The following is a 27480-nucleotide window of genomic DNA, read 5'->3' on the forward strand; positions in this document are numbered from 1 at the left end:
AATTGAAGAACAAAAGTTACAAATCTGTATACAACTAAGCCTCATTACTTCTTGTTTATAGTACAAATCATTAATTAAGCTTTCATTTTTTCTTTGCTGTTTTTAAAGGATTTTTAGGCACAACTGAAAGCAATAGCAAACATACCCAGGTCCTCTACCGTACTCTATTTTTATTCCCTTCGTACACCGTCACTAATCTCAGGTTCATCTTTGCTGCTGATATAAGTGGTAGACATAAACGGGACTTTGAGTTTGCTGTTTCCCAGCACTCCTTCTAGTTGAAACACTTACCTGCCAACACAAATTCCAAGTTTGTTTAAGAATATTATCGATGTGATCCTAAAAGATGTACTGTCTGTTCAAATACCATGTCTGAACTGCTTCATGGTCAGAGGTAGTGAGGATCAGTCCTTCGTGTCTTGTGGCTGTTTGTAACATCTAAGAAGTTCTGTGTTGGATCACTCTGGGGTATCATGAGTCAGCTTCAGTAGGTGTTAAATTAATATTGGTTGATCAGGGGACCATAGTGAGAGAAGCTCTGCTTTGTGGTACTTCGTAAATGACTTTATATGTACCTAGCCATACCTGAATCACTATCTTGACAGTGATTTTTTTTTTTTTTCTTCCCCACGCATTTTAGCAAAATGGCCAGTGAAGGTAGACCTGAATAGCTTCTTCAGCAGCAGATGTGCAGGGTTAGATACCTTCTAACAATCAGTTATCATTGAAGTTAAAAATTGTCAAATACTGGGGATAATATTTTTGACGATTGATGCTGCAAGTAGCTAACCTGATACTTTATAGGAGCATTTTGAGGTGTGTTCATGCAGTCCACAGTATGCGTTCAGTTCCTTTGTGTTTTTTTTTCTATTGACTTGTATTTATTTGTGCATATTAATAGTATACATTTAGGTACTTGATATACACTGAAGATTTATATTTTATGTGCCTGAACAGAGATAATCAAAAAGAAAACCTTAAAGGAGTTAACATCAATGTTCCCCACTAAGGAGGTCTTGGAAATTTCTGTATGTGCCCCTTCTTTCTGGAGGATGACTCTGAAGAAATGTCCCAAATGAAAAAATCAGTAGAAGATCTTTTGGGACAAATCAATAAAATTGATAATTATTCTGTCACCAGGACCAGATGGTATTCACTCATGTTCAGAAGGAAAAAAGTTCTTTGTGTGCCTTTCTGGTAAAAGGAGCAAGATAGCATTCAAACATGGCTTCATATTAATTTTCTGCCCCAAGATCTTTCAATATGTTTAGGTATTGCTAACTGTATGATTCTAGCTTTAGTTCAACAATATATTCCCACTGTTCGTTCTTCCAAGAGCTGGAGTACAGAGTAGGACAGTGATGAGAAACACACATAAATCTTCAAATATTATGCAATTCCTATTAATTTTTATACTCAGAGACAATTTCAGCATTGTCAGAGTGGGTGGAATACCCCCAGGCAGATGTTCCCTATCTTGATATTTTGAGTAAATAAAAGAGCAGTAATGTCAGTTCTTCATGTGACCTTCATTCTGTTTGTAAATGGTTATAAAGGGATTTTAAAGGAAGAGTCTCTTATGAATAAGTAAAATGCAAAGTAGACAACAGAGACCATCAGATGTTTGCAAGCAATTGGGGAAGAATGTTTTAAGTTACGACCCTTGAATAGGAGGATAATGTCCCATAAACTCAGACTTCCAAAGGTATTGTGGGCATCTTCCTAGTTGACTGTAATGCAATATGAAACAGTTTTACTTAAAGAACAAAGACAGTGTCTTTAAAATATATATTTTCTGTATTTGTGTCACAAGTGCTGTAGTTTTCTGGACTTGCCAATGATATTGTAAATCCAAGTGAAAGATTTTCTCTGGAGGACAATAGAGATTTTAATGTATATGTGAGAATACAGGAACAGTTCTGTAGAGCAGTCTGGAAATGACTGGCAGACACACACATCCTTATTTTTTGCCTGGCACTTTCTTCCAGGTCTAAATGTATTGCTTTTGCAGGTACAACAGGTTGTGGGGTAAAAATATGGTATCAAGAGTAAGAATTTGAATTTCATTAAATGTCTGAAATGTCAAATTGCTTGCCAGGCTTCCAATTTCTAACACAAAACAGAAATATATCTTTGAAGGGCACAAGTATGTTCTACCTTTGGTAGATTTTTCAAGTAATTTACAATTTGGAGTAGTTATTGAAAAGGCTGTAGCAGGGAAGAAAGAAAAGTGAACCTATAAATATCAGAGCATATTCCAGAATTTTTGTCTGTTAGAATGACATCTTTTGTGCCCACATGCACATTTAAGCAAAAACATAAATTATAGTTATATTATATAGCTCGATGGAGCTACCACATGATGCAAACCAGTTTGCTTCCTCTGGACTGTCACAAGTTGATAAAACGTTTTCTATTTCAAGTGAGTAATTACTCCCTTTTATAAAAGCAAGAATGTTTTTCTGAGAAGAAGGTTTGAAACTGTGTAACAGATGGCATTCTTGTTTGCCACACAGGGATTTTATAATCTTGGTAATCTCTCAGAAGAAAGGTCCATTAAATTAAATCTATATAGGAAAATGGTTGTTGCTTACTGGTTTAGAACTTGTTACTATTCTGTCTGATATACTTAACTAAGGTCACTTAAGTGGTATCACAAACTCTTGTTAACACAAATCAATGGAGGAGAAATAGTTTTCTTAAGTGGAAAATGAGGGTAATATTCATTTGAACAGAGTTTTTTATTCAGGGCAGGGTGGGGGGGGTGAGTAAGTCACGTATGTGCTAACAAAGCCTAGTCCTCAGCAAATAGCATGACACAGCTTGCATCTGTATAACTAATTCTCATCCCCAGCAAAAGAGAGTGCCCTTTTGGGAGCCCTCCTCTATGCTATCCCCAGACCATAAAGTGGCCGTCACTGATTTGTCTGGCAGAGTGCCAGGTGGTATAGGCCAAGCTATTCCAGGATGCATGCTGTCAGTGAAATGGCATGGATGTTCACAGCACACGCCTTGACCCTGCTTAGTTTACTATTCTAGATGTAAGGTAGGAAAATTTGTAGTATAAAAAATGGCCTGGGTCAGCAAATCAAGGATGTTATGTACTGGTATGACCCTGTAAAAATCTGTCCAAACATAACTGTTTAACCCTAAAAATCACAGTTAGTTTGGCATCCCTGAGCGAAATGTTTCAGCCAGTCTTTTAAGATTCTGCTTATACTTTAGTTTCTTGCAGCTTTTCTCCGGACCACATTAATGTGCCATCACTGCAGAATGACTAGTTATAATTCTGTCAGGACTATAGAGATGAAGACAATTTTCCCTGCAATAGGTTTGGGTCTGAAAATGGGAAACGAGACCTGAGATCTTGTCTCCCATAAGAATCTGCACTCTCAGTGAGATGTTTTCCTACACCTCTGCTGGTCTGTGTAAGGGAGATGGATTTTAAAGCAGAGGGAACAAAAGCCAAACAAGGAGAGGAAAGAAGTAGATAGAGACAGGGGTCAGTCCTCAAGAGAAACAAGAACTGAGCCTGGTCAGCCAAGAGTGTTGTATCTGGAACAAAGGCTAGGGGCAGATGTGACAAAGAGACTGGAATTACCAATATATGTGAAGATTAAAGGAACTGAAGGAGAGGATACATTTTAAGGTATAAATGAAAACATGATGTAGCTGGATGAGTATGTTGAGAAAAGGAGTCAGAAAATTGTGGTGGAGGCAAAGAGGCAGAGGAGATGAGAAGGAAGACTGAGATTGTATAAGGGGTGAAAGAAAGATGTTAAGACTGTAAGGTAGTATGGAAGGAGAAAGATTTAACAAAACCTGGGAGAAATGCAGCTGACAGGAAAGGAGACTAGATCTGGCTAAAATAAGTAAGAAATTGAGACTTCACTGCATGGAGAAGGGGAAAACAAAGAACAGAGATAAAGATAGTTTTATGTGGGAAGAGCTGATCCAGTTTCTGGGACAGATGGACAGAAATAAGACACTTCCACCCAATGCTCAGAAGGGAATCTGCACTTCCTTAGTATTATCACTGTCCCGCTGTAGGAAAAAAAAAAGTAGGAAATGCGCTGCCACAATATCTTGTTCTCTCATAGTGCTGGTCCACAGAGAAGACTAACATCTACTACTGCAACCAGTTTTACCAAGATCTGTGTGCTACTTCTAAAGATGAAGACTCTGCAGATGAGTCAGTTAAATGTGATAATATGTCATATTTTCTTTTTTTTTTGTTCTTCTGTGTTTGTTAGTTTGTTTTTTATCTGGGAAGTTACATAAAACAGAAATGGAAAGACTTCAGAGCATTCTAACAGCAGCAAAGTCAAGTACTTAAAAATAAAATCCAAAATAAGTGCTAGATCTGTACTGCTAATTTACACGTGCCTATGGAAGAGTCCAACAGGAATAGAGTGGCTGGCATCCATACTATTAAACTCCCTTATTCTCTAAAACAGACAAGCCACAACCATACTATCACTTATTAATTATAATAAAGCAATGACAATGTTAAATGTCTGATTTGAGTATTTATGAAAACCCAGCGTTCCAGCCCATGTACATTCTGTGTTGGTTGGCATCAAGCAGGGATCAGCAGACTGGCAAAGAAAAGAACAGTTCCTGTCCCTTTTTCTCCATAGATTTGTAATTACATCATGTATGTACCCCACCTGGAGTACTGTGTTCAGCTCTGGTGCCCCCAACATAAGAAAGACACGGACCTGCTTGAGCAGGTCCAGAGGAGGGCCACAAAGGTGATCAGGGGGCTGGAGCACCTCCCCTGTGAGGACAGACTGAGAGAGTTGGGGTTGTTCATCCTGGAGAAGAGGAGGCTCCCGGGAGACCTTGCAGCAGCCTTCCAGTACCTAAATGGGGCCTACAGGAAAGGTGAGGAGGGACTCTTTATTAGGGAGTGTAGTGATAGGATGAGGGCTAACAGTTTTAGACTAAAAGAGGGTAGATTTAGATTAGGTATGAGGAAGCAATTCTTCCCTGTGAGGGTGGTGAGGCACTGGAACAGATTGCCCAGAGAGGTGGTGGATGCCCCATCCCTGGAAGTGTTCAAGTCCAGGTTGGATGGGGCTTTGAGCAACCTGGTCTGGTGGAAGGTGTCCCTGCCCATGGCGGGGTGGAGTTGGAACTAGATGATCTTTAAAGGTCCCTTCCAACACAAATCATTCTATAATTCTATGACTGTGGATGTCAGTTTTCTTAGAAGAGAGGAGGATTGAGTTCTGAGCTAATTTGTGTTCTTTGCATAGAGTATCTCATTAAGTGTAGTTCAGAAACTACTAGCTGTTAGACTACAACGTTCCCATTTGCTTCAGTGCTAGTTTTCTGGGGGTTAGTGTGTTCTCTTACAGTAAAAATACTGAAATTGTTTCTTCTATACTTACATGCTTGAAGAGCTGACTTGTAAGAAATTGCATTCACTCATTTAGTAAACAATTCACTATCAAGTACTGTGGAACTACTAAAGTAATAGATCAGAAGAGAACAGTTTGAACACCAGTATTAGAAACATTGTTAATGTATGGTGAAGCAGATCAATAAATAAAAAGGATCACCAATTTTGATATGATACTTTAACAATTTACAAGACTTCGCAATGATACAGCTGTATCCTAAGAACTATCTTTAGATACATTAGAAGTATGTTCTAGTTCTTAGTTCATGCTGAATTATTTCTCTTTTTTTTTCTTTTTTGCCGTGAATGTTAACCAGTTAAAAAATTATTTTCCTTGAATTTTAATCCTTATAACTATTAAAAATTCAGAATACTTTCAAAGATGTTGGTAAGTACTGAAATTAATCAACTTTTTATATTAAGTTGTGTTGACAGCTGCTGGTACTGTTATTAATTTGCATTATAGACTGACTTGGGTAGATAGATATACAGAAAGATGTTGCTAAAGCTTGGTCTGACTAAATATGTGTTTTTAATTGTCATTTAACTTCTGATTTGAACTGATTCTTGTGTTGCCTGATTTAATTCTTTTTTTAAATAATAATTTTAAATTGGATGTCTGGGATAGATCACATATCATAAGAACATAATGTATATACTGTAGATGGTAACTAGCACAGCCTTGTCTGGTAACTAAAACAATTATTGGATTTTACATATCTGAAGTTATACAAAATTCTATAATTTGATATTTTATTCAGAATTTTGTTCATCAAGTTACTTGCAAACAACCTTAAGAATTCAATGGCAGACTTTTTTGGTAAATTACTATAATAACTGAATAGAAAGGCCTTATCTGCATCCAATGTAATGTACACATCTGTTCTGAATAAGGAAATCATTTAGCTGTCACTGAATAAAAGAACTAAAATCCTAGTGAAAAAAAACTACCTCTGGTAGCTTATAGTAAAAGCTCTGTAAATTTGTCAGCCATCTTCTCTGCATTTCTCTTTTTGAAGTGTCAGATAATACCTGGATTGCATTGTAAAGCTATATTACTTGCAAAGAATGACAACCCTAAGGGAAACCTTCCACTTTCGCCTGAAGAAATGCCCTTTGATACTTGGAAGGATCAAATCATAAGAATAAGAGAGGATGCAGTGTTCAGCTCTCAGTGTAATTTAAAATCCTGTAAAGACTATCATTTTATATTTTATAGATTGAAAACTTATTAGAACCTCAAGTCATCCCTATGTGTTTAATTCTGGTTTGTCCCTTTTAGTGAGAAAGCGCTTTACACAGTGGACTAAATGCACACTGTTCTTATTTTCCGTAAAGACAGGATTGTTATTAAATTTTAAGGAGAGGAAAAAGGGTGATTCTGCTAGCCTTTTGTAAAGCCAAGATAGCTCTCAGCATTCCTTGCCTAAAATTGTTCCTTTCTTCCGCATATCTCAAGACGTGCTGCAGAACTCAAGCTAATCATCTGAAGACTTGTCTGTATAAATGCAGGCAGTTAAAAGAGTTCCTCTTAACATTAGGATTAGATTTAACTATGGTGTTACTCACTTATTCTTCCAGTCCATTTAGTTTTCTTTCATTGTTTTTATTTTGTAACTTCCATGTCAAAATATGTTGTTTATTGATTAAGAAGGGTATTTATTATTGTGGGATTTTTTAGGAGTCTATGATGTATTATTTATCGTTCAGGAATACATTTGAGGTTTTAATTACAGAAAACAGGGTTATTAGCACTACCAAGAAAGATTTTTTAAACAGTAGCATTTTCTGCATTCATATTTCTTTCTTATTTCCCCTCATTGTTATTTCTGCTCATATATGAGAAAAAGGAATAAAAAAGGAATGGGTAATCATCCCCCTATGATTCATTCTAGTATTTGGAAGGCACTGCTAAGGTTCAGACTGCACAATTCTTATCAGCTAAAATAATACATGTATGTGAATTGCTATGTTTAACTTTCAGGCTTCCATTTGTGGAGCAGGTATTCCTGAGGTAATGACTGAGGGAATGTCTTCACTGTGCTTCAGGCATCCCTTCCCAGCATGAGCAATGAGAGTTGCTTTTTCTTCTTACCCTGCAAGCTGTGTTGCACCATCCTTGCACCGTCCTTCCTTCTTCTTCAGCAGAAATCTTAATTCTTTCCTTCTTGACTTGTTCATCATTATGAGTAGGGGAGGGGAGAAAATGCCCCCGGTCAGGGAGTGAAGGATGAAAGTTACGGCAGTGGAATTGACAGTCTTTTTGTGCTCACCACTATCAGCGTTTGCCTGACCTCTGAACCCACTGTATATAACTACCCTAGACTAGAAAACCTGATAGCAATTTCAAGCTTGGTAGTTCACTGGAATTCACACTTTCAGTTGAGTTATTGCTGGATCTTGAGCTAAGGAGCTTTTTAGGATCTGGGCTCGACTATTATCCTGAATTTCACTCCCGTTGTCTCAATGCCAACTATGTAAGACATAGCTAGCTGTGTATGAGGCAGAGTTTAAAAAGTGGTTCAGTTGCAGTCATAGAGGGATATTTTATTCCCGTTCACTTGACTAAGAGTCTATGTTTAATGAGAAGTTCTGCTTCCATTGTAAAAACATTACATTTCCTGGACCTGCAGAACGTTTCATTTTGCTTAAATGTTACAAACATATATACAGATGAAAAAATGGTAATTTCCAGGTTAGTATACCAACTTAAATTTTCTTCAACATGACCTTCACTCTCATGAAATTTTCTAGTTACACTAGGGTCCCTTGGGTTTCTCTCATCCTGAGCAAATACTTTTAAGACAAGAATTCTTAATTTCAGTTTTCTTAAATTTGCTCCACTGATGACATCTAGCTTGACCTTCTTTCAAGTGGGTGAACTATAAGCAGTGTTTCCCTAAAATATTATTAAAAGGAATCATGGAGTAGCAGACAACTTGCGAAAGAGCATAAATCTCTGGAATCTGCACAGGTAGAGAATTCCAGACTGGGAGGTAGTCCCAGTGTATAGCATGTTCTGTAGTTGGGAAGTGAACAAGTGCAGATCCCTGGTTTCCTCCTTCTCCATTTAAGAGGAAGTGAAAGTTATACTAAGGAGTCCTGCAAGGCTTAACACATATTACTGATACCAGAGTCCCTGCTGTAATGTTTCTGCATGCTTAGATGTTACTGAGAGCTGGAATGATTTAATCTCATCCCAGCTCAATTTGCAAGACAACACAAGCACCTTAAATTAAAATAGTCACTTATTAGGAGGGGAGGAAGAAAGAGGAGAATGTCAGGGAAGTTCTGCATGTGTTATCTTGGCTGATTCATTCATTTTTCTAACCTCCTAATTTCCTAGACAGGCAGCTACTAGGGTCAGTGTTCAAAGAAACAAGTTGCATCCCTGCAAAAAAGGCAACCTTGGTAAGAATATCATCAAATATGGTAGTTAAACTAAGGAGTGGCTGGGGATAGAGAATAAACTTCATTAGTACAGTCCTGAAGTTGGGCGGGGTGGGGGAAGGGGGGAAAGAAAGAAAATTTCAGGAGAGTGAAGGTCATGTTGAAGAAAATTCAAGTTGGTATACTAAACTGGAAATTACCATTTTCTCTTCTGTATATATGTTAGTAACATTGAAGCAGAATGGGACTTTCTGCAGATCCAGGAAATGTAGTATATTTTTATGCTGGAAGTGGAACTTCTCATTAAGCACAGAATCTTAGTCAAGAGAATGGGAATAAAATATCCCTCTATGACTGCAACAGAATGACTTTTTAAACTCTGCTCCATACATAGCTGGCTAATTTATCTTTTTTCCTTCCTTTCTTACCAAATCTGGCTACTGCAGCTGGGTTTCTGATCTGCAGGAGCCATATATCTAGAATTTTAACAAAGATGGAAGCAAGCAGCACGTTTCTTGACTCTGAATGCAGTTAAAGCACCAGTAATTCCAGCACTGTATGCAAACTGTATCAGAAGTAGTTACACCTGCTGTTCAGCAAGTAACTTGGATTTAAGTTGACTAACATTAGTGATAATTTATACCTAGTATCAGTATTTAGGAACCTTTATCTATTTGGCTGATGGGTAAAGGACGGCAGCAGCATTTTGTGGAAAATTGCTGATTCAGTCAACTAGACCCAGGAAAGGGTGCAAGTCTGCAACCTTGAAATTTAGGGAACCACTAAAGCTACTGAGTCTAGAAAACTAGCAAAGAGGTTGTGAAGGCGAGGATTAGACTGAGATATGGGTAACTGAAGACCAGGACCTCCACGGTAGCAATCTTTGAAATATTTTTACCACCACATGCAAGACCATGTGGAAAGAACATGAGTAACAAAAGGGGCTCAAATTCATTAGGAGCTGGGAATATTTTTGAACTGGAGGGAACCAGTAATAGGAATTATATCTTCATTTTAACAGAAATGGAACCAGGCACCTGACACTTTAAAAAGATTAGAACTTTTTAAACTTAAGGTTGAGGGAAATCTGAAGAGTGCAGAGGAGCACATTTGGAACGATGTGAAGAGGGAAGTTATAAAAAACATACATTCCCAGCTACAGGATAAAAAAGAACCTGGCAGTAGGATATGATGAACAAAGTCTCACTTAAATTGGAGGTAGAAGGCTGGGAATTAGAGGGAAGTTATACATGTTTCTATAGCCTCAGAATAAGACAGGAAAATTAAAATTATTAGCTTTAAGGAAGCTAAGAAACTAAATGAACCTGAATAGTCATGTTGAAAACAGAAGGAAAACAGTCAGTGGGTAACACCAAGTTAAAAACATACGGGAAAGACAGAATAGGACATGCAAGTGGTGCCATGTGTTAACAGAAGTTTACTCTAAAGACAGATTGATAAAGCAGTTGTATCAACAACTCAGCAGTTACATCAACATGCTCATGGACTGAAATGTGCAATCTAAACATAATAATAATAATAATATTAACAGTATAAATATGATTGATAATATTAAAGACTATATTGCCAATGACCTGACCAGAGTGATTACAATGACCGTGACTTGCTGTAGTGAATCAGAAACACTATGAGAGGAAACTGGTTTTTTTATTTTACCTTTGTAGTATAAATGTTATAGTTAGGTCCAACATTCAGACCACATTTTTAGATCCGGTAAGTGACTGGTCTGGGGAGCAGTTTTTCAGGAAGCAGAGTCATTTCCTGACTTAATTCTGAGCAGTGCACAAGGTCTCTTTCATGTTGTTGTCAAGGAATGTATTGTAACATTGGCCACGTTGACGTTAGAGTAAATATCTTTGATGGAGTAAGGAGAGCTGAAGAATCTTAGTCATTGTTCTTAACTTTAAAAAGGGCACAAAAAGGGCACTATGTAAAGAGGAAACAGCCTGTGAAAAGGAAACAGATTTTTGCATGTGACTATTTCAGAATATCATATCAGATGCTCAGGGTAAATACATATTTAAAAGACATGGCTAAACCAGTATAGCTAAGAAGCAGGATGAGGAGTTGTTAGAAGCAGGAAGGTATTCATAAAAACATGTTAGTTGTATCAAATGGGGTAAAAAGGATCAGAACTCCAAAAGGCTAAATGTAAAAATACAGTAGAGGAGTCCAAGCAGTATTTAAGAACTTGAAAAAAAACATAAGTATTTTCTCAAATTGCATGTAAGGCTGCCACAGAGACTCTAGACAATTGAAGTTTAGCAGGACTATTTAGACACTAAGTCTATCGAAGAAAAAAAAATTCCTGATAAAGTATAGTTGCACCTTTTTTTCCAACAAGTAACCAATTCTGTTGTCAAGGTTAACCCTGCTTGGAGCAGGGAATAGCACTAGATGATCTCCAGAGGTTCCTTCCAACTTTCATGTTTTATGATTCTATGATTCTGTTCTGGGGAAACTGTTACATGATACATCAAAGACTACCTCTCATCACCTCATGAACAATTGAACGCAGTAACACAGGTACACCATCGTTCCACAGCAAACTCCTGTCTTCTGTCATACTGTAGAGGACAAGAAAGCAGATTAAGCAGTCTCCTTCTACTTTGTCTGTTTGTATTAGCTGAAAGCCTTAACTAAGAATTTAAATGACTCATAATTCAAGTCATTTAGTTCATACCTAGCTTAATTATAAACATTTTGTTACATGCATGATTAAAGAAAAAGGGATCTAGTGGAATGAATCTATTCTGGCTTCTGCTTCACATGTGAAATATATTTAAATCGGGGGGGGGGGGGGGGGGGAGAGAGAGAGAAACCTCACAGCCAGAAGAGCTTGCAATCATTTCTGTTCTGATATTGACTGCAATACATTATGTATCTTCTGTTCTGGTGGACTTGCAGTCCTTTGTGCAAACACTTAAATGATCGTGACACATTATTGGATCTCAGTCTTTCATTGTTAGATGAAAACAATGGCTGTACAGACTGCTTTTTTCTCTCTTCTGAAAGACTGATTTCTAAAATCTGTAATAGTAAGGAGAGCTCCCTGAGGTCTAGCCAGTAGCCCTGTGGATGAGACAGTCATCTAGATGTGGGTATCTATCTCACCCACATCATCATCCAATCACTTCTACATCAGTTATTCTAAGTTGTGTTCTTGAAAAGATTTTTGTTGTCTACCAAGACAGAGTAACAGGTGTTGGAAATCTCGGGAAAGTAAATAATAGTGAGATTTTAAATTTTTTTTCCACAGTACAGTACTCAAGGTCACTCAAGGAAACTTAGCTGTAATGGTGACTGAATTTCAGAGAGAAGGTTCACTTTTTTTTTTTTTTTAATTAAAGCATTTTAAGGCATTTTACTTGAAAGACATGGGATTTCTCACACCAGAAACTAGCTACTTCTTCAAATGTTAGTAAGGCACGCAAAAATTTAAAATAATTTACAAAGAAATCTGTCTAGTATTTTTGCTTGGCTTTTTGATTCTGAAGGAAGTATCATGAAAATTGACTTTTTTCTGATGCAGTTAATGTTTGGGGAGTTTGTTAAAGGAGGAAAAATAAATCAAGTTGAAACCAAAGTTTTAAACACATTTTTACTGTAAATTACATTCAAAAATACACAGATAGTAGACAAAGAATAATTTTTAATATAGCACTTCATCCTATGCTGTCAGTGACTACCTTTCAGCTATTGCAGTGGTACTTAAAATGTGCAAAGCTCTTAATTGTGACCATGTCATAGTTATTATGTAAATTTGCACTGCGGGGTATGCAAACAGTTAACTAGGCGATATGAAATTCTCTGCCAGTTTCCACAAATTACACTGCGGGGATCCGGCTCTTTCTAGCTGATGACACTAGTTTACAATTCAAACTGTAATATACCATATAATACACAAATCTCAGCAAAGCAAGGTTGGGCAAGATTAAATACAGTATGTTGGAAGGGGGGAGGGTTGAAATGAACTAGAAAATTTTCGTCTAGTCATGAGAGTTTGAGTTTTCCCTGCCTTTCTGATTTTGTGTTGAAAGCTTTTCCGTATGGATTCCAAAAGTTTCGCTTCTTTTCTTTGAACAACAAGTTTGCCTCAACTGTTTTTCCTCTGTCAGGAAAATACTCCAGCTGCACCTATTTCCTCTTGGTTAATCAGTGCACTGCTTCTGTCCTCCACAAAGACAAAAGTGTGCATGCCTGAATGCCACCAAAGTGTGAAGTCTTAATGTACTTCAGATGTTCATACTATATAATAATACCCATCTAGCCCAATGCATTATATAAAAGGAACATTAATGAACATAATGTTCCATGAAGATACTGTATGCAGATTGTAAAAGTAGTTCTCACTTGCCTGAATTGACAGGTTATTTTATTTTAGTTTACAGTTTGTTTATAATGGCACAAGAATTTAGTTTAAATAGTTAAAATAGTCTTTCTACTGAACTGTTTTAGTTTAGCACTATGACCTCTTTCATACCCACACATACTGTGAATTTTCTCGCATGTGAATGAATATACTTCATGTAAAGAGAGAAGAGTAGAAGCACTGATGACTGAAGATCTCTTTCAAAAGAACGTGTGTAGTATGAGCGTTAGTGGTGCAAATGTCTTCATGAAACCTCACTAGTTCTTAACTCTGATTTGAAAAGGTTGTCTGGAGTGCTAAGCTCTTTGTCTCTGCTGAAAGTCCCAACATAGTTGGAAACAGCCCAAAAATATAAAATGCTAATAATTATATAATTATTAATAAAATTATAGTTGGTTATTAGTATTAACAAACTAAGTAGTTTTATATTTAAATTATGCTTTCTAATAGTTTATTATTATTAGTTGCTTTATGACAACATGACAAGTACTCGAGTAGTACAGTTCTGAACTGTGCATTAAGGAGAATTTTATTTATGTTCAAGAAAATAACATAGCCTTTTATGAACAAAAACAGTGAAAACATGATTTTACAATTGAAATAAACTGAGATTGCTTATTTTAATTGAAATAGTGTTCTGTCTTCAGTAATTCCTACAGATAAAAAAAATCCTGAAAATAATATGGTTAACAAGCTTCTCCTCAGGCTTGCTTTCCCAAGCAGGCTTACTGATAAGTTTGCAAATTCCTTCTTCAAAACACAGTTGTCTTAATTGAATATTCCAGAGCTATCAGAATAGCTTTTTCAACTTGATGCCCAAACTAACCTAAATCCAACAGCAACATTATTGATGGACAGTTTTTCAATATGTAGGTATTAATATAAAAACCTCCTGGACCTCTGAATCATGCAAATCACAGAGACCAGTCTCCAAGTGTTGCATGGAAAAAGGTAGAATAGATCCAAGGAAATACTCTGTCATAGCTACGTATTTTTAGAGGGCAGCTTTAGTAACACAATCTAAAGAACATACAGCTCGTTCTCCGGCAGCTCATCTATGTATTGCTATAGGCATGAATTTCATGCGTTACTTGCAACACTTACAAGTAATGCCTGAACACATGAGAAAATCTCACATGGTCAAAATATCTGCAGTGTACAAGTAATTCACAAGTTCTATCTCATTTAAAATTATGACAAATCTTTTGGCAGCTAATTAGCATTCAGTATCTGTTTTAACTCAGCAAACGGGCAAGAAGTAATTGGATAAAAATGGATCCCAGTAAAACAGATAATGACAATTGGAAAATACTTTCAAATAGCAGACTACCATGATAGAGCTCGATCCCATGAATTATGCCACATATACAAAAATCTGTAAGGAATATGCAAGTAGTTGACCTTAATCTTATTTGACTTCTGATTGCATGGTCCCTTGAGTAGGAACAGCAAGAAATTCTACTTTCAATTAAGTAGAAGATTTTTTTATTATGGTACTGCTGACATGATCCAAATAATACATGTTTTCGTGGCCCATTTGAATGATGTCAGAATTTAGTCTGCACTATAGGTTGCCCGGACTGTTCTTACACTCTGTAGTTTGTCACTGTGTGGTGCCTCCTTGTAAAAGAATATAAAGATAACAGTTACCAAAGTCATTGTGCAAACTTCTTGCTTCTCCAGCTAACCTGTATATATCCAGGTATCTAAGTAACCACTTCCTTCTGGTGCCTGTTTAGTATGCTCCTACACAACCAACTTACAGTTTCATGGTTATTCCATTTACTAATCACATTTTTCATCATAGTACTAAATATCTGTTGTTTTCCTTCTAAGAGTCTCTCTTGAATCCTGGCAGACTTCACCAGCCAACTGAGGTCTGCCTGTCTAAGGCTTTCCTTTCAGCCCAGCTTCTTAAAACAGCCCAAACCTATAAAAGCATTTCTCTCTGACTTCTTGTTTAACCCCAGCCAGCAACTAAACACCACGCAGCCGCTCACTCACTCCCCCCGCACCCAGTGGGATGGGGGAGAAAATCGGGAAAAGAAGCAAAACCCGTGGGTTGAGATAAGAACGGTTTAATAGAACAGAAAAGAAGAAACTAATAATGATAACGATAACACTAATAAAATGACAACAGCAATAATAAAAGGATTGGAATGCACAAATGATGCGCAGTGCAATTGCTCACCACCCGCCGATCGACACCCAGCCAGTCCCCGAGCGGCGATTCCCCCCCCCACTCCCCAGTTCCTAAACTAGATGGGACGTCCCATGGTATGGAATACCCCGTTGGCCAGTTTGGGTCAGGTGCCCTGGCTGTGTCCTGTGCCAACTTCTTGTGCCCCTCCAGCTTTCTCGCTGGCTGGGCATGAGAAGCTGAAAAATCCTTGACATTAGTCTAAACACTACTGAGCAACAACTGAAAACATCAGTGTGTTATCAACATTCTTCGCATACTGAACTCAAAACGTAGCACTGTACCAGCTACTAGGAAGACAGTTAACTCTATCCCAGCTGAAACCAGGACACTTCTCCAGACAGGTCTGAGATTATTCTCCTGTGTGATTTCAGCTTGTGAATGTCTAAGTCAGTAATATGGAAGGTTGATTGCTCCAGAAGAAACAGTCCAACAGTATAAATTCTTAAAGGATTTCCCCTGTAATTACTTGGTATTGGGCCACTAATTCTCTTAAAAATCATTAAATATTATATTAAGTAGAAAAGTTTAATCCTTTTCAAAGCAGTCAGTTGTCTAGGCGAGCATTACCCATTTGCTAGGACCAAAGCAATTTTTGGCAGTATTAATAATGCTCAGGAACAACAAAACTGTTTTCTGTTACACAAAATAATTTGCGCAGGGAACAATGCTCTGCTGGGAGATGTCCCCTGTGGAATTTCTGAAGGGCTGAAAACAATCACAAAATTCATAGGCTTTTTGGTGAAATGCATAATGGATTTTGACCTCGCTTCATTAAACAGCAGTACATAATACATTATGTATAAAATCCTCAACTCACACAATAAACATTTTACAACAGCGTAAAAATGGAATGGAGAACAGGAATCAAAAGAATCCTATCTTCTTGTTAAATTACATGCTTCTAGAAATCATTCTGGTTGGAATTAATTTGACCAAATGTTTATGTCTAAAACATGTAGGTATGTACATATGAAAAAGTCATCCCAGGCTCTCTTTATTTCTCATTTTATGGAGAGAAGTTACATACATCTAAGGTGTTCATTGGATGTCTAAAATATACATCTAAAATAAGGCAGATAAATAATTCCCAGCAGGGTTAGGTTTCTCTCCATTGACCATAAAGGGAATCCAGGTTGACCGTCTCAGATATTGAAGGCTAAATTGTTGGTGTCTGACATTGTGAGATTAATCCCAACCTCAGAGACCACTGTGATGAGACTGACATAAAAATGTGATGATTTGAGAATTAATTTACTCTTTATCAAATGATGTTTCTACTGTGAAATTTACCTTGAAGATGTAGCAAACAGCAACACAAAGAACAGGCAAAGCTTAGATGCCACAGGTTAGAAATTTGTTGTTGAAGGTTCAGCTAACTTCATGAGACTGTGCAGTTTCTGAAGAATGGTCCATTTCCCCACAGCCCTATTGAAATGACTTTTGAAGTATTCTTAGAAATGGTTTTTATTTATCTCCAAAAAAACCTCACAGTCTGTCTGTGAAGGGGGCTTCTGTTACCATGGAAATTTCTGTAGCTGTCTTCTGTCTTGTTTCTCATTATACTGACACTTAACAAGTATGTGTAAAGAAGGAAACGGTAAGAAATTCAGAGGGTATGCTATGTTAGGGTATTAGATAGTTGTACTATACCTGAGCAAGAACTGTACGGGTTATTTCTCAAAGTATATCTGTTGGTGTCACCAGATAACAGTTACTGCATCCTATCCTGTAAGTTACAGCATTAAAGAGAAGTGTGTGGAAGTAAGTGTAAAGATTTTTCTAAGCATTTTATGAAACCCATTGTATGTATAAATGTCCCAATTTGTCTTACTTGGCAGAGCATGGTGAAGTAGGTTTAAGATAAAGGGCAACTTCTATGTGAGTGATATGGTTTGATATGGTTTTGTTATACAATGATTAGCAGGAAAACAGAAAAAAAATAGTTGCAACTCATATATAAACAGTATCCTATAATCAGTACTAGGTGCTTGAGTAATACATGGAACTGAAAAATATAATGATAGTTTTAAACAAATGTAGTTTATGCGGTGAATATCAAGTAACATCTTGTAAATCTACAATGTTTTACAGTAATGTTAAGCCAAGTGATTTCAGAATCTATGATTCTCCACTAATATATCATTATACTATTTTCAACAGATGAAAAGATTTATATACATAGTATCATGAGCAACTGAGACTGATAGCAGCAAAAAATTAATTAAAATATTGTCCCATAATGGCTGTAGCATAGTTACATTATGAACTGCTGATGAGCAAGTCTCATTTTTTAATATAAACAAACAACAAAAGATTTTTGAATGGAAGTGCAGAAATAAGATGAATACTACATATATCCAAACAGATAATGCATGAACTTCTGTTCAGTTGTAAACTTATATTACATTCTCTGTCTTGCAGTTTGATAGGAAGCTACAGGAACAAAAGATGACATCTTTCTAAACATTAGGGTTAGAACTGAGAGCCACAAGCTTGTTACAGACACAGGATGGCTCTGCAGGAGACTTGAAAAGAGCTTCTTTAATGACTTAGAGTAATTCAGCAGCTGGGCAAGGATGTAATTTAATCATGTTTTGAAAGTTGTGTGAGCAGAGCACAGTGATCTCATTCCCAGGAGTAAATTCAGAATTGAGAGGAGACCTTGTGTGAAACCTGTCTGAGGGCACTCTCATTTGGGAACATTATGTTGTAGAAAAGTTGACCAGTTGTTGGATGTAAAAGATGCCTGTGGATATACCTGGCTCATGGGAAGCGCTTGCACTTACTATACCTATTTTTGAACATCCATGGTTGGGGGTTTTTTTTTGTTTTATATCGGTGGAAATGAGACAGATGTTGCCCACTGTTGTTCTAGATAAGCAGCTTTAGCTGCTGAGATTTTATTGTCTTGGCTGAAATTGTAAGCTTTAATGAATGGTTTGAATTGTTGGTGATCTCTGTGCTGTAAAAGTAGAAGTTAGTGAATATCCTCATGTTTTAAGGAAGTGCAGTCTGGTAAGATTTCTTTAAATTCAAAGAATGCTTCTTTAAGAACTTTAATATAAAGTGAAAGAAGTTGTTTAAACCCAGTAAGTAATGTTTTTATCGCTAATATATCTTTAAAGATGAATATCTGATAAACTGAGAAATCATTATTTCCTTTACATTAGTAAGAACCATTTCATTTCTTTATATACAGATTCTGAAGCTTAACATATTTTGGCATTCCAGTGATAAACAGTTAAGTTTCGTAACACAAAGAATGCATTTTATTACTGAATTGAGGAAAGAATATGTGGAAGTGTTTTTAAACCTGTGCTTACAAATTACCATTACCACTTGTAACTATTTTTACAGTAAAATAATATTGTTCTGTGAGCCACCGATTATGATATGATCCTATGATCATATCCACTTTGATATCGATATGATCCATCCATTTTGTGATGGGAGAATTAGAATATTATGAAAAATGGGAAGAAGTGTTGCCATTCTATATAGGATAGAATAAATTTAAGCCTCCTGAAAATGGCAACTGATGCAGTTCATATGTTAAAACATCACATTGTGTGTTCCAAAAAGTAAGGTGTAATTTGAATAGGACATGCTGAAAATGCTTTCCAGGTAAAACTTGATAAGAGTTTCTAGTTTCTAGTAACTTGCTATTACAATTATATCTTCATATTTTCCTTGAGGTTTTATATAAATATTTTTAATTTAACTCAAAAACTAAGCAGTCCCTTTTTTTTCTTTACATAGCAGATGGTACGTGAACAATACACTACAACAACACCAGGCACTAGCCTAGAGAGGCCGAAGAATGAATATGTCTACAAAATCGGAATTTATGGCTGGAGAAAGCGTTGCCTCTACCTGTTTGTTCTCCTCCTGCTTATCATCCTCGTTGTGAATTTTTCTTTGACAATTTGGATTCTTAAAGTGATGTGGTTTTCCCCAGTAAGTGTCCTCTTTAATTTTCCATTCTTTTCTTACTCTCTTCTCTTCCCTACCTTACCACTTCACTTATTTTGTATGTACATCAGCTTCTCTGCATATAATAGATGGTTCTTTTTTCTTCCTTCTCAACTGTAATTTGTACTTTGGCTGAAAGCATATAAGAAATATCTGTCTTTGAATGTACTTCCTGATCTGTAATTTCTGTATTGGTAATAATCTTCAAAATACTGAGGTTGTTGATACCTTATATTGAAGTGAATCTAACCATTCTAGGAGAATGTATTTTACTGCTGTCTCATAGTCTCTGTTTATATTCTATAGGTGTGTTTGCTGTAATTTTATCTCATACAGAATTCCTCAGTGTTAAAATATTGCTGACAGTTGCTGGTTTTTCTTAGCTTCCTTCTCCTATTTATCAGCATCTAAATTTTTAACAATTTATTTGCCCAGTTAATTACAGCCCAGAGGTAATTATTACTACCTCGTGCTTGAGGCTAAGCAGCTATATTATTCAGGAATAAAGTTAATAACTTTCCATTGTCATATATATTTTAATATTTATAATATAATTTTGTGTGGTAGATTAAAGAGTAACTTTCATAAGTCTGTAAGATGTAGCTTTAGTCAGAATGCAATAAAATGCATCAGTGAATATTGAAGCAAAGCTAATTTGTTCCTAACATGCAGTCATGATACAGAGATGATTTGAATAGACTTCTTACAAGAAAAACAATAGTAGTAAATTCCTACAGCTCTGCCCCTGCTACTGAAGAAAGTGTTATATTAAAGTTCCCATTATCTATCATTATTACGCCTCTGTCACTAACTGAAGGCCATTTTATCTTCATAGAAGCGTTTCTATACTGTCTCTTACTATAAAGTAGGTTAATTTTAAGTCCTGCTTACTAATATAGTTGCTAGTCCTTGAATTCCTGTCGTTTCTTCCCCCACATAAATTCTTTTCAGCACTGTTACTGTCATAGAGATTACAATGCAGAACATCTTAGATCACATATAATTCTTCTGTTATGCAGTTCACATGGAAGATGCGCACTTAGTGACTGCACATCATGTATCACAGAGAACATGAATAAATTAAAACTGTTTTCTGTGTGGCTCAGGTTTATATTTTTAAGAAGTTTTAAAAATTATTTTCTGTTAGTTTGGTTTCTTTGTATGAAACTGGGTATTTCTTCTCTAATATTGGTCAGGACTACAAAAATAGCATCAGAAACTCCACTTCTAGGAACTCCTATCTCCTACTAGTTATCTGTGAGGAAGGCACCAAATGCCTTGGTCTGCTGAGGGACAGTGGCCTTCTGCCTTGGCAACAAGAGCAGTGGAATAACAGCTCAAGTAGGGCAGGCTTATGTTCTTTCACAGGGTGGGCTATGAATGCCATGGTTATAAGGGTTTTCCTAATTCTGTGTTAAAAAAATCTATGTTCCTGACATACCCGGTTAAATAGTGACTTAACTGTAATGCCTTCCTTCATTTGGGGTAATTTTAGGGAAATATCTATTTCAGCTAAATATCAGCTATAAGAACATTTGTGCAAAGTGCACTTGTATGTCACAATCCTCAGCAAAAGTATGTGTGAGGTCATTAAGAAGGGAGAACTTTTTTTGCTGGGTATTGTTTTAGTAGAGTATATCTGTGAAGATAAGAAGTAACTCTGAAGATACCAGAAATGTCATCCAGAGAAGCGCTGCTAGCCTCAAAGAAAACTCTAAGAAAGAGTATAGGCGTTAAGTGCATGTTCAAAGTCTGGAAGTATACTTGAAGCATCACAGTCCTTTCCTCTGTCCAAGGAAATGCCATGTGTAAAGAATGAGTGTAACAGTCATAGAAATTATCAACACTATCATCAAACCCTATTCCTAATGGAATTAAGTATTTATGTGTCCAAGTTTGGGGGTATTGTTTGAAAGAGAGAGGTAACAATATATTCTCAGATTTTTATGGTTCTTGAGTTCCAAGCTTGACAAGTATTTGCTATTTAGGAAATGAGTTGATTCATATATATCCTACTTATCCAATTAAACATTCCCATTATTGGGAAGAGTTTAAAAGTAATTGTGAAATATTATCCTATGCAGTCATCAGTTATTTGGCAAATATTAGTCTGTCAGCTGTAATAACACTTTTTATATTTATTAATTATGTGTTCTTGGTATATTAGGTAGAGATTACACTACTTGTTATGTTTAATATTAGTAATAGATATTTTATTTTTAGCTAATATTTTAAAAGTATTCAGTCCTAGTTTTAAAAAAATACATGAAAATCTTATCCCTGTTAATATTAGAATATTAATAGCTAATAAAATATTAACAACTGTTTCTCTGTAAAATAATACAAGAAAAGTGCTATTCTTACTAAGGTTGATATATTTAGAAAAAACATTATAAACATTTAAAAAGGTATTTTTATAGTACAGTTCTGAAGAGAGTTTATGCTCAAAGAAAACTTATAACATGATTGTAGTATGTAGTTGTATTAGGAAAACAGTTTTTCAGTGTAGTGCATAGGGGTGTTGGTGCTTTAGTGATGGATTGGCATAGTTCTATAGCACAGCCCTTTCATGAGCCCACTCAAAGTTGACAAAATTGTTATTTAGACATCAAAGTTTCTTTTACAGGATAAAAATTGTTTTCTTTTTCTGTAAAGCATCCTTAAATCTTTCATTAAATAATAACTTGAAGGATACAAAAATCTCGTGCTATGTCTATTCATAGATCCAGATTAAAATGATAGTGAACTTATGAACAAAGCTTCAACAAACTCTGGCATAGAATTAATTCACGCACACATCTCCTATCTCAACCCAAAAAACCAGACAGCATGATAAATACTAGCAAACAAGCTAAGCTGGTAAAGGAGAACGTGAACCAGACATAGATATGCTGCAAGATTAATAGCTTTTAATCTTCTTGTAGAAATTTGGAAGGATGTTGAAAGACAGAGACTTTTCTAAACTCCATTGTTTGAGAGGCCTTCAGCATTAAGTGAATACAACTAAATAGAACAGAATTTCATTTCATTTCATTTCATTTCATTTCATTTCATTTCATTTCATAAAATCTAGACTGAAAGGGAACAACCCAAACAGAGAATAGATTCCTTTTTTCATACTGCCCAAATTACATAACATATGAGCACCCCCAAGTTGTGCAGATTGATTCACAGGTATCAGATATGTCTCATTCTTTTTTTTTTCTTTTTCTCTCCTGGAGTTCAGGGGGACAGGGTCTCAAGTTTTTTTGAGGGGTGAGAGAAGCAAGCTGTGGATTCATTATATGCAGCTGTTTTAGAGAAGACAGAATCAAATAGTTATGCCTTGAGCATCCTGAATAACGTGAAATAGAGTAATTTAAAAACTAGAATTAGTTTTGCATGAAAATTAGAAAGTTTGGAAAAAATGGAGGTTGAGGTTTTTTCCCCTGGACATAACATTTCAAAGTTTTGCATGAAATAGAAATTCCAGATTTTGTTTTTAACATATTGAGGCTTTCTGAGAACTAAAGGGGACTGCTAGTCCTAAGAGTTTAGAAACTAAGAATCTTAAGGGATTTAGGGCTGCAACAGGGTGAGGATGTCAGAAGTCCTGTGAACAATTCTGAAGTGTCCAATAGGTCTGAAAGAGGGGAACTTTAATGTCTCTGACATCTGCTGAAAGGACAAACATGGCAGGATGGCAGCAGTGAAGATTTCTAGAGGGTGTCAGGGATAACTTCTGGATAGGACAGCTAAGGATGGCACACAGTTGGATCTGCTGCTCAGGGTATCCCATGGGAGCCAGATCTGAAGGGTAAAATTACTTCGGAAAGCTTGTTGGTGTTTAAGAACAGTATCCTCCAAATGCAGGAATGATCTATCCTGATACTCAGGAAGATAAGTAGACTGGCTTAGCTAGACAGGTTACTTGTGACGGAGCTCCAATGCAAAAAGCAGTATAGAAGAGTTGGAAGCAAGGACAGGCTGCAAAGAAGAAATTTAGCAACATTGTCTGGGCCAGGAAATGTGTGAGGCTTCCTGTGTCAGGAAAGCCAAAGCTCAGCTTTAGTTAAGACTTAGAAGGGACAAAGGGCCACAAGGTGGGCTGCATCCATAGGTGCAGAGAGAACTGTCTGATTCTCTTGCGAAGTCACCCTCTGCCACATTTGAGAGGTTATGGAGACTGGGGAGATCCTCGATGACTGGGGGAAAGCAAGTGTTGCACTTGTCTTCAAAAAAAGAGGCCAAAGGGATAGTCTGGTGAATTATGGGCTGCTCAGCCTCACTTCGGTCCCTGGGCAAATGATGGAGCAAGTCCTCCGGGAAGACATTTCAAGGCCATGAAGGAGAATAAGATAATGGGGAACAGCGTGGATCTACCAAGGGTGAATGATGCCTGACCAACGTGATTACCTTCTATGATAAAATGTTTGGAATTATAGACAATGGGAGGGCACACGACGTCATTTACCTTAACTTCAGCAAGGCTTTTGATGCTCTCCCACAATATTCTTGTACCCTAGTTAGGACATTACAGCCATGAAAGGTGGACAACCAGATAAGTAAAAAAAAATAAACTGGTTGGATGGTCAGGCTCGGAAGGTAGTTACTAATGTGTTGTACTCTACATGGAGGCCAGTAATAAGTGTTGCAGGGGTCTATCCTTGGACTGGTCCTTTTTAACAACTTTATCAATGACTTAGAAGAGGTCGCAGAATGCTTGCTCACTAAGATTGCAGATTATACCAATTTGGGGGTACCATTCAATACTTTCAAGGCTCACATTCAGAGGAGCCTGGACAGGCTGGAGGAATGGTCCAACCTTATGAAATTCAAGGAGGTCAAATGCAAAGTCCTGCTTCTGGAAAGGAAGAGCCCCTGGCAGCAGCACAGGCTGATTCTGCCTGGCTGGGGGCAGCTTTATGGGGGAGGCCCTGGGGGCTGGTGGGCAGCAAGCTGAGCAGGAGCCAGCAGTGACCCTGGCAGCAATGAAGGCCAGCAGCATATTGGGCTGAGTGAACAGGGGCAGAGCCAGAGACCACGGGAAGTAATTATCTCCCTTTACACAGCAGTCATTAGACACACATGTAATACAGCCTCCAGTTTTGAGCTTCCCAAGAGAAGAGAGATATTAACAAACTTCAGTATTGGTTTTGGTTTTTAAGAAGTTTTGTCTTGTGGTTGGCCGTCTGATGTTGCCAAGACAGAATATCTTTCTTTCTATAAATAATAATACACTAGTGATTTCCTCTGAAAAACTCATTATTAATCTTCCTTATGCTTCTGACAAAGAGAAGATAAATGCTTCACAGGAAAAAATATATTCCTCTTTTACCTTGTTGTCTTAATTGACTAAAATGACTTTGTAATTTTAAAATGCTCCACTGATTCTTAGCTTATAACATTTTCATTTCAAGGCCATCAGTTATACTAGACTAGATGCTATCAGATGAAAATTCATCCTTTTAGACACTATCAGATCCTAAAATATTTAACTAGAAAAATACTGAATACATTGAACGCAAGAATACTCCTTACTCTCATTACTCTTTTCCAAATCCTTATTGTGGTATAGACTATAGAACTGGGCATTTCTCAGTCTATCTAATTGAAACTGCTTTCATTTATATGGAAAAACTGATTTTTTTATTGGGCTAGAGATAACACATGCTTTAGCTGTCAGATGATTACGGCACTCACCTTGGAGGCAGAAGCTTCTGTTGTAGCTTCTGCTCCAATTAATATTTAATGAATTTATATGAAGTAGAGCAAATTAATAAAAGAGAGAGTAAAAGATTCCCAACATCAGATGTACTATAATCTGTTGGTTAGAGCATGGATCTCTGGGAGAAGATATGAGATCAGATTTTTCCAGGGAAAGGAGGAATTTTAATCTGGGAGTACAACCCAGTTGAGTCCTGCAACCACTTGTTCTTAAGTAAAAGGACATCAGTACCTCTTCACATGGCCCCTCTTTATCCTTGTAGACTTTATTCATAAGAAGTCACTTCGGAGATTTTGATTTTGTTCATGTCCAATGGTGATCACATAATTTAATTGCAAGAATATTAGTATGCCTAGATCTGTTGGATGAGTGAGCAGGACTTTTGAGGATCTATATTTTGGAATTTGATTCTTAAATTATTTAAGTATCTCCCATACTAATTGCCCAACATATAAATTCCATATTGACATGAGTCATGTCAATGACTGGCAAACAATTTGGAAAAGTTGGACAGTGTTGAGCTAATCTGTATAATAATGTTTTATACAACACTGAGCATCTGAAAGCTTTACAGAGATTAGCTGCTCTGTAGGAGGCTTTAACAAGAGGTATTTGGCTTTTCAGTTTGTTACATAACTGATATGATTTCACAACTATAATCTTTTGCTTGCATTGCTGCCTCAGTGATTTCTGAGGGTTTTTTTTCTTTTTGCATTTTTACTTTTCCATTATCTTTATATTCCTTACAGAAAACTAAGTTCATGAGACTGATTTCACATTTTCTCCTGAACATAACAATCTTTAGCTGTCCTACCCTGCTATCACATAGAGAATTAGTAGTCACGTCCTCAGAACTTCACCCCTAATGATCCATTATGTCAACACTGTAATCAGTGAAGACTTGGACCAAAATTTTTAAGTCACTATTGAATTTCATAGATTGTCATGTTAGTACTCTAAAACTCAGGTGTGAAAAATGCATCTGATCAGATGATGACCATTTCTGAGGCACTAGCAAATCTTGTTCAGAAACCCCACATTAATTCAGTTATATCATTTCGTTATGCTACGTTATCGTAACGCCAGAAACAGTCATGCGCCAACGATTATTCCTAACTTTTTTTAGCTTCTGATAGACAAACCCATGTTTCCATGGGTTTTAGCAGATGCCACAGTTATCATGGTCTCCTGGAATAAGAAAGATCAAGGCAATTGTGCTGTATTTCATGTTGATAAGGACAGATAGTCATGAAACAAGAGTGTTACCCAGGATAATCAGTTGCCTTTCTCCAGTGTGGAGTTTGGCATGTAGCACAGGTTTTTCTCTGACAAAAATTTTAAGCACACTGTGAGTAAGAGAGGCAGACAGGTCTTTATAGTTTTAGATGCACTGTCAGTCAAACATGATTTGAATCCGCACTCAATCCCATGTTCTCCTGCCATCTACGTTAAATCTTACTTGGGTTTGAGTCACTAACAAGAGGAAAGTCAAGCCCTAATACTAAGCCTTAAAACATCCTGTGGATCACCTTATCATGACAGGAATTAACCTGGTATATGGAGGGCCAAGCACACCATGTCCAGTCCATCAGTGCATATTATAAGCGTGGTTCTTCCTAAGAACAGGACAAATATTTCTCCTGCTGTTGGGCCCGCACTAAAGCTGGACATAAAGACATAGGCAATGAGAATTGGGAAGGTCTCTGCGCATTTAGGCTAGAGTGTGGTCTTTACTTCCAGTTTCTCGTTTATGCACACGTATTTCTGGCACTGGAATACATAGGACAATTGCTACAGCAAAACAAATACAGGGTTTTCCATGTATTATTCACAGGTATTTTCTTCTTTTGGCTTACTTGTAATTAGTGAGTGCTCTACCCATATACCTGTTCCCAGCAACTTTTATCACAGCCATACCACTCTGCTAATCTTCTTGGGTTCTCATGGGCAATTAATAATGAATGTAGACAACGTACTAAAAATAATTTTAAAATTATTTATCAATAATAAAATAAATTTATCAAATCTAAAATTTATCAATTTTTAAAAAAAATATTTTTCAATGTTTCTATAAGGCAATATCAATTTATTTATATTTAATTGTATAAGAAAATGTTGAAAAGCCAACTATATATAATCTTACTATATATACACATTAGTTGCCTGATAATGATGCAGGTCTAGTTCTATAAATATTGTATGTATTTTAAAAGAAATTAAATTATTATATAATCAAATACTTGTGTAATCAACTATTTAAGCACTTCACAAATTCTGGCACTGAAGATAGAGGGAATTACTTAAGGAAATATTAAAAATATGAAACTAGGAATGTGATGAATTAAGAAAGCAGAATTTTAACTGAAAATCAAGTAATACTTTGTGACAGTGAGATTTACTAGACTGTG

The 27480-nt window shown here is 36.6% G+C and overlaps 1 protein-coding gene across 5 annotated transcripts in view; it reads left to right on the forward strand.

Moving 5' to 3' along the window:
* SGCG (sarcoglycan gamma) overlaps positions 1-27480 on the forward strand; it is a 163456-nt gene that overhangs the window by 68365 nt on the left and 67611 nt on the right. For 3 of the 5 annotated variants that reach the window (XM_052812988.1, XM_052812989.1, XM_052812991.1), the window contains one exon: positions 19153-19350. In XM_052812988.1, coding sequence (XP_052668948.1) covers positions 19153-19350 — 198 coding nt within the window. The remainder of the gene's footprint in view (positions 1-19152; positions 19351-27480) is intronic. The other 2 variants (XM_052812990.1, XM_052812992.1) reach the window with 1 other exon arrangement.

This window comes from Harpia harpyja, chromosome 17 (assembly GCF_026419915.1).
Source record: "Harpia harpyja isolate bHarHar1 chromosome 17, bHarHar1 primary haplotype, whole genome shotgun sequence".
Taxonomy (NCBI): Eukaryota; Metazoa; Chordata; class Aves; order Accipitriformes; family Accipitridae; genus Harpia; species Harpia harpyja.